At 32.2% G+C, this 8383-nt stretch overlaps 1 protein-coding gene across 1 annotated transcript; it reads left to right on the forward strand.

Annotated features, from left to right (window-relative positions):
- The first annotated feature begins 857 nt into the window (after nt 1-857).
- LOC146923451 (putative O-methyltransferase 3) lies at nt 858-3500 on the forward strand. The gene is made up of 2 exons (XM_085708600.1): nt 858-2865; nt 2972-3500. Exons 1-2 carry the CDS (start codon nt 2089-2091, stop codon nt 3275-3277), a joined length of 1083 nt encoding a protein of 360 aa, XP_085564726.1. The 5' UTR covers nt 858-2088; the 3' UTR covers nt 3278-3500.
- The last annotated feature ends 4883 nt before the right edge of the window (nt 3501-8383 follow it).

Here is an 8383-nt window from a genome sequence, read left to right on the forward strand (position 1 = left end):
CTTAAGAACTTTTATCAATAAGATAAATAAGATACAGGATCATTTTCTAAAAATATAAATAAACAGCAAAAAATTAGGATGGAAAAGTGAAACAACATTTTTGGCTCCAAAAAGTTGTCTAAGAGACTTAAGACCTTTTATAAATAAGATAAGATACGCGATCATTTTCTAAAAAAATAGAAAAACATAAAAAAAATTATGAAGTAAATATGGAACAACTTTTTTGACTCCAAAAAGTTGTCTAACAGACTTAAGAACTTTTATCGATATGACACACGATCATTTCCTAAAAAAATAGAAAAACAGCAAAAAATAATTAGGAAGGAAATGTGGAACAACTTTTTTGGTTCCAAAAAGTTGTCTAGGAGACTTAAGAACTTTTATCAATAAGATAAATAAGATACATGATCATTTTCTAAAAATATAAATAAACAGCAAAAAATTAGGATGGAAAAGTGAAACAACATTTTTGGCTCCAAAAAGTTGTCTAAGAGACTTAAGACCTTTTATAAATAAGATAAGATACACGATCATTTTCTAAAAATATAAATAAACAGCAAAAAATTAGGAAGGAAAAGTGCAACAACATTTTTGGCTCCAAAAAGTTGTCTAAGAGACTTAAGAACTTTTATAAATAAGATAAATAAGATACAGGATCATTTTCTAAAAATATAAATAAACAGCAAAAAATTAGGAAGGAAAAGTGAAACAACATTTTTCGCTCCAAAAAGTTGTCTAAGAGACTTAAGACCTTTTATAAATAAGATACTAAACATTCCTCATTTGGGGGAACTTAAAAATTGTATTGGAAGAGGGTTTTTTTTTTTTTTTTGGGGGGGGGGGGGGGGGGGGGGGGGGTTTGGAGGGTTTATATGAATTCTTCAAATTTAATCTATGTTGTTATATTATTTTTAAAATTAAAAATATAGTAATCATATGCATTAATTTATCATTGTCTAAAAAACCACTCTTTTAAAAAATTTGTAAGATTTCTCCATTTTCCCTCATATTTTCCACATCTCAAAGTCTTCCCTTCCCTCCCCTCCAAACTCGCAGACAAAGCCTCAGTTGCCACGACATTCCCAAATTTTTGATACAATTTTATTTTACACACATATTCTATCTTGTATCTCCTCCATTCACACATGCAAGAATTTAGGTAGGTTGGTTTTTATTTTCTAAGGTTAGGATAGACTATCTAATTGGTAGATAGTATATTTGAAGCTTTAATTTTGTGTTGGAGTTGTTGCAGTGATATTTCAATTATAATATTTTAGTTAATATTTGTCGCGCCCTCCAATATTTTGGGCAAGATCCTCCACTGCTCTTAGCAAAATATGTTCATATTATAATTCATCCTTATAATATTTATTTTAGTTCTTATTTCCAGAGTCTAAAATAAAATATTCTACATATTACCGGTACCAATATTTGTACGAATAAATTTTGCAAAGACTAAAACAAAACATTAAGGACCAAAAGTAAAAAGCAGTATATTTATTAAGACTAAGAACAAAATTATATTTTTTGACAGAATACATTTACATGAATTAAGGCCAAAACTTTGATATTTTCAGTAATCATTTGCACATTTAAACTTTAACTTATTTTATAACTTAGATATCTTCATTTATCTCTCTAAAATCTCATATTTATCTCATTATCAAATCCCCATCACCATCTCTAATTCCTTAAAATACTATATAATTTTATGATACAAATACAAAGTACAGACATAAAAATGATTTGTGTGATCACTCATATGCTCGTTGCACCGACTACGTTACAGCGTAGTAATGTGATTTTTACTATATGATTTACAATATTACAGCCACATCATGGTGATGGAGTCCACAATTTGAAATCCCACTGATTTTCGATCATGCATAATCCAATAATGATATGATTAATAATTTTGGCACAAAATACAAAGTCTACAGTCACTGCTTATCTGTAATCCAATTCAATAATAATTATGATCATGGGACATTCCATACCGGCTACCCATATATATAGACCCAAATAATGTAAGGTTGCAACCCAATCTATATACTTCAAATCTTTCTATATAGAATTTAGTTGGTAAGTATGGAATCCCAAAATAATGAAGAGAATGTTGCTTCCAATTTACTCAAAGCTCAAAGCCACATATGGAATCACATTTTCAACTTCATAAATTCCATGTCACTTAAATGTGTGGTTGATTTAGGCATACCTGATATTATACACAATTATGGTAAACCCATACCACTCTCAAAACTTATTTCTTTGCTACCAATTCACCCTTCAAAAACATGCTTCATCCATCGCTTAATGCGAATAATGACTCATTCTGGTTTCTTCTCTCAACATAATGTCACAGAGAATGAGCTAGAAATTGAGTATATTTTAACTGATGCATCCATATTACTACTTAAGGACAATCCAATGAGCGTGACACCTTTCGTGCACGCGATGCTCGATCCAGTTTTGACAAATCCGTGGCATAAATTCTCTACTTGGTTAAAAAATGACGATCATACCACATTTGAAACGACACACGGGATGTTGTTATGGGAATATGCTGCGTGTGACTCCAAATTTAGCAACTTATTCAATGAGTCCATGGCAAGTGATACTCGATTAGTGACCAATTTGTTGATTGAAAATGGCAGGGGAGTATTCAATGGATTGGAGTCATTGGTTGATGTTGGAGGAGGCACAGGGACCATGGCAAAGGCCCTTGCTAAATCATTCCCACAAATGGAGTTTAGTGTATTTGATCTACCACATGTTGTTGATGGCTTGCAAGGTAGTGAGAATCTAAACTATGTTGGTGGAGACATGTTTAAAGAAATTCCTCCAACAGACGCCATCTTGTTGAAGGTAAAATGTTACAACATTCATTTAAATATATGTGAATATTTCACGTTACGTATTTTCTTTTATCTATGTTCTTTAGTAATCAATCAAAGTCTGAATAAAATTGCAGTGGATATTGCATGATTGGAATGACGATGAATGTGTAAAAATATTAAGGAATTGTAAGGATGCAATAGCAAAGAAAGGTAAAGAAGGGAAGGTGATTGTGATAGACATGGTGTTGGAAAGGGAGAAGGGAAACATTAAAGAATCAGTTGAAACACAACTCTTCTTTGATATGTTGATGATGGTAGTACTCACAGGAAAAGAGAGAAACGAGAAAGAATGGATTAAGTTGATTTCTTCGGCTGGTTTTAGTGACTATAAGATTACTCCAATTTTAGGCTTAAGGTCTCTAATTGAGATATATCCATAATATATCAAATCTAGTTATTTGTCATTATCATCGGTACAAGTGTCATGAATGATGTAAAAACTAGACTTTTTAGTGAGAGAAGCTTCATCTTCTCTTTAACCTATCTTCTTTTTCATCTACTTCAGCTCACATTCGTAGTTTAAGTCATTTTTAGCTTACCATGATGATGAGAGTTGTTTGAGTCATTTTTTATATTTTGTTATGCGAGTCCAGCGTTGTTTGATTTTTCTGTCTTGGTGTTGCGTAGTTTGATTTTACCTTCTTGGTGTGTCGTTTGTTCCGTTCACATTCATGGATCAACTTCAGCTCATTATTGATTCATGCAATAATTACTTGAGCATCAATGTTATAGATCCTGAGTCATAGGTGTTGTGGTCACTTAAATTTTGTTACTTTTGTAGAATATTTTTTGTTTTATACTAGTAATTTGAATGTTGTGGATTTGTTTACAAATTCATCCCTTTTAATTTTAGCGACATCAAAATTTTATGGTTTTCAATGTAATCTATCAATTTGAATAAATAAATTAATAACATATTTTATGTAAAAAGAAATAATATGTAACAATAATAAAGTATTAAATGGACTATGTAATGTATTATGGGTGCAACACTCAACTTTTGTACTCTAATAGATTTGGCTTTACCTTGTTAAAAAAAAAAAGTACTTGCCTTTGTAATTGGAGCATTCCTCACCTTTGTAAGCATCAGATAACAATAAGATGATATCATAGCAAATCCATGATCTATTTGGGTTCCATGTTATTAGGTTATCGCAATCTAACCACGCAAGTTACACTCCATAATCCATATCAAAAGTGCTGGTGTATTAAGAGTCTCAAAATGAATGAAATATGGTTTGTCAAATATAAGTGGTTGGTAATCTTTACCAAGGTTTCAAAGAACGGTCTAGTACCATGAGATCGCCCGCGATAAAACGGTTTTGACAATGTGTGTTACTGTTTTTTCTTGTTTTAACAACAGAGTAAAAAAAATATACAAAATCGTATGTGACGAAACACAGTTATGGCCGCAATGAAACGCATTTGCGAGTGTGAATCCCATTTTATTGACTGAGATGGATAAAATCCACCTCTTTAGTACAGTACAGATCTGGATGTAAATTACATAAATTTTTGTAAGGAAAAAAAGATAATTAGAGGAGAAGAAAGATGGGCTGAAGAGAGGGAGCTCATTCTCACATGGCATATGCACAAGAGGACACCCTCACATTGAGATCTAACTCTGATAATTCACATCTAAGCTCACATGAAGTATGAGGGTGAAAGGATAATGGAGGAAGTGGGGATGAGAAATTGAAACGAGAAGAAGTCTTTGGAAACAAGCAAAATTGTTTTTTTTTTTTTAAATGGCAGATAAAATAAAATAAATAAACTACGAAATAAGAATTTAAATAAAACTCAATTTTTTATAAAGTAATAAAATAAAATAAAAATGCGAGCTTAAGAGTATTTCTAAATTGATAAATAAGTTTAAAAAAAACAATAAACTCGTCTTTATAGCATTGATTACTCTAACATTCTTCACGTTGGCTTTGTTACCGGGCATTCGTCTTTGTTGGAAAGCAGGGTTCAGAGACATTATTTGCTATTCTGATTCTCTTCAAAACATTTGGTTGGTCCAAATGATCGATGTTGAATATCGCCATTACGAGAATGAGATTGACATAAATTGTCAATTCTTGGTCAAGGATTGAATCATGCAACATTACCATACTTTCCGAGAAGGTAATATAAGTGTAGACGTTCTTGCTAAACTTGGTACTAGAACTTCTAGTGACGTGGTGATTCTCAAGAATCCTTCGATTGAGCTTCAATTATTCCATCTTGAAGATCTCATGGAAGCTCCATACTTGCGATCTTCTAGTGATGTCATGGGAGAATTATTGACAATCACCATGTCACTAGAAGCTCGAGAGTATGGACAATCCTCTAATTGTGCTTTGGTTATTCCATCTTACAAATGTCATGGGAGTTCCAAACTCTTAGATTCTCAGTTTGTTTCAGACTACAAATTGAAAATACCAAATTTATTTTAGTAAGGGCTCCCCTGGTTCAGTCAGAGACATGCTCTAAGATTCAATCTCAAAGAGGAAAGTGGAACTTATTATTATTTGTTGAGTTCGTTTGTCTACTTCAAAACAAAGGAATCGATAAACCTTAATGCTTAAATGCTATTAATTCAAGGACAATAACATGCCTATAACCTCTTGCAGTATAATCCAGCCAACATGATTTGTGCAGTCATTAAATTAAAAGAGGTGTAGATCAACAAAATGTATTCCAATTAACTCAATCCTTACAAAACCGGCTTGTAAGGTGATGAGTGATGACTTCCCACCAACTATAAATATGTTTTCAAACCATATCTCATCCAACGTTAGACGCTCAAACACACCCAGGACTGGACATCTAGAATTCGACTGGACTGACCCCATTGTGGATGGGGAAGGGGAACAAACCTTAGATAGGCTTTGATACTACTAACATTTATTCTTCCTTTTTCCAAACCACTAACATTTGAGTGAATCATTTCTTAAAAATTAAGACAGCTTATAAGACTTGTGCTTCCAACCTCTATATTATGTAAAAGTAGCTATACAAGGTCATCAAACACTCAAATTATCTAGATAAATTTCTGTAAAAGACCTATCACAAAGAAGGTGAGAAAGAAAATAAAAGGGAAGTTTGTGTGAATAACCTTCCCACTCAATTTTGCTCTTATAGCAAATGTACTTTCTCACGCAATGATACAACTTCAAGAGCTTCGTCTTTCTAGCGCTTCAACTGTGTTTCCATCATCCCCATTTCTTCAACAGTGTTTCAATTATCAAAGAAGAAAGAAGAAATCACTGTTAACCTGCAAAGACTCTGTCAATGATTTATATCTATCTAATTCGGCGATCCAATGTTGAAGTTGATCATTTTCCAAAGAGTATACTTCGGAAGCGCGTACATACTTATCATCGTTTAGTTCATTATGGAAACAAACATACATGAAAAGATACTTTTACATGAAACCCTAGAGTATATGCATCTCAGTTACTCAAGAAATAATGACAAAACCATAGTAGATAGCTCAAATTTACAAACCTGAAGGTCTTGGAAATGCGTTGTCAATATTTACCAACATGAAGTTCTTCGAATTGAGTTGTCAATATTTGATTTCCTTCCCGTACATCTTGAAGCTTAGGGCCCGTTTGTTTCAGATTTTTTCTAAAAAAAATCTATTTTTTCCCTTAAAAAAATCACTTTTTTCATTTTTAAGTGTTTGTTTCGGATTTTTAGAAAAATCATTTTATCAAAAAAATCTATTTTGACCCTAAAATGAAAAGCTATTAGGATTAGCTTTTCTCAAAATCTATTTTTTTCAACAACAAGGAGATAACACATGTGCATGTTAAAACTCATTTTTTTTAAAAAAAATGGATTTTTATGGATAGTAGGCAAACACAAATAACTTCAGATTTTTTCTAAAATCTCTAAAAAAAAATCTCTAGATTCTTTTGACACAAAATCTATTTTTTTTAAAGCTGAAACAAACGCACCCTTAGAAAGACGACCAACATTCACTATCCTTTTGCATTTTCAAACTGACTAGTTTTCTCATGCTCTCTTCAAGCTTAGCCATGATCTCGTCAAGCTCGCCTTTAGTTATTAAAAAAATAAACTTTCAAGAGACAATAAGATCTCTAGAATCATGGGAAATTGTCTCTGCTTAAATATCAGGGGGTTACCTCTAGTCATATCTATTCTGATGTTTTATAAACCATAGTGGATGTTGAACCGGCAAGACCTTCAGGTCATTGGTTCACTTGGTTCAATGGTTTAACCATGGTTGAATCAAATGACAAATAGATAAATAAAAAAGTATTGAAAATAAATAAATGAAGTGTTCAATTCGATAATTGATTCGTTGAACTTTGTTCATGAACCTAATGAGTCGAACTTGAGTTTAAAATTAAGCTCGTTAAATAAATGAGTTGAACTTAAGCTAAGTATGGTTCGACCGTTTGGTTCATGAACCAGCCCGATATATATGTGTTCTCACGAAAATATATATGTATATGTATGTGTGTTTATATAATATGTAATTTATTAAAAGCTTATTCTAATAATTATGTACTTTTCATAAGAATTATTACAAATTTGATTAAAAATTAACGAACATTATAATTCTTGTCTTGTCAAAAAAAATTATAATAATTGAGAGAGGAAAAAAATAAGCTAATAGCTTATGCACCGTAACCCAAAAAAAAAATATACACAAAAAGAGTCCCACATCGGGGAGTTTTCAAAATATCAGAGAGGAGTATATATACACACACACAAGAGAAGTGCATCACAATTGCAATGTAAAATAAAATCTATGCAGGTGGATAGTGCTACAGTTGTAAATGCTTCATAGTTTTATTAAAGTTACTTTGTTTTTTGTTTTTTTTTTCAAATATGTCAAAGACATAAGTTTTTGAAAAAAAAAAAAAAAAAGCTTGTGAAATATGCAATTCGAGCAAACGAATTGAACTTAACGAGCCGAGCCGAACTGTTCGTGAACTTTAAACGAGCCGAACTCGACCTAAAAAAAAGGTTCGTTTCGAACTCGAGTCGAGTTTCGAGCTGAACCAATTCTTGTTGTCGAATCGAGCTCAGACAGGTTCGACTCGACTCATTTTCAGCCCTAATGGGAAGTAGAATATGATAATTATAAAAAATCTACAATAGGGAAGTAGAATATTAAAATTACAATTTTAAAAATTCTGATTATACAATTTTAAACAAGCTTTATGCAAGTGTCATGTTTGGGAACATATATGTGAATGTGGTATGGTATTTTTGTTCCTCGGGATTATCCTATGCGAGCATCATGCAGTTTATGAGGGATATGGATGTGGAACTCTTAGGCACGATAGTGTGATCATAGGGCTCTTCGCGATTGATGATGTTTCTGATGCAACTGTATTTTGCACTGGTTTGACAATTCGCAATGGACTTGTTTCCATTGCCAAACTCAACCTTGTTTGATTCGCGTGTTTGGTATATATTTTGGTCTACGAGAATTTGGGCGTTGTCAACCCCGATTTCCCCAT

The sequence above is a fragment of the Medicago sativa genome, chromosome 5 (assembly GCF_051527215.1).
Source record: "Medicago sativa cultivar Bolivia chromosome 5, Bolivia_mono, whole genome shotgun sequence".
In the NCBI taxonomy this organism is placed as follows: domain Eukaryota; kingdom Viridiplantae; phylum Streptophyta; class Magnoliopsida; order Fabales; family Fabaceae; genus Medicago; species Medicago sativa.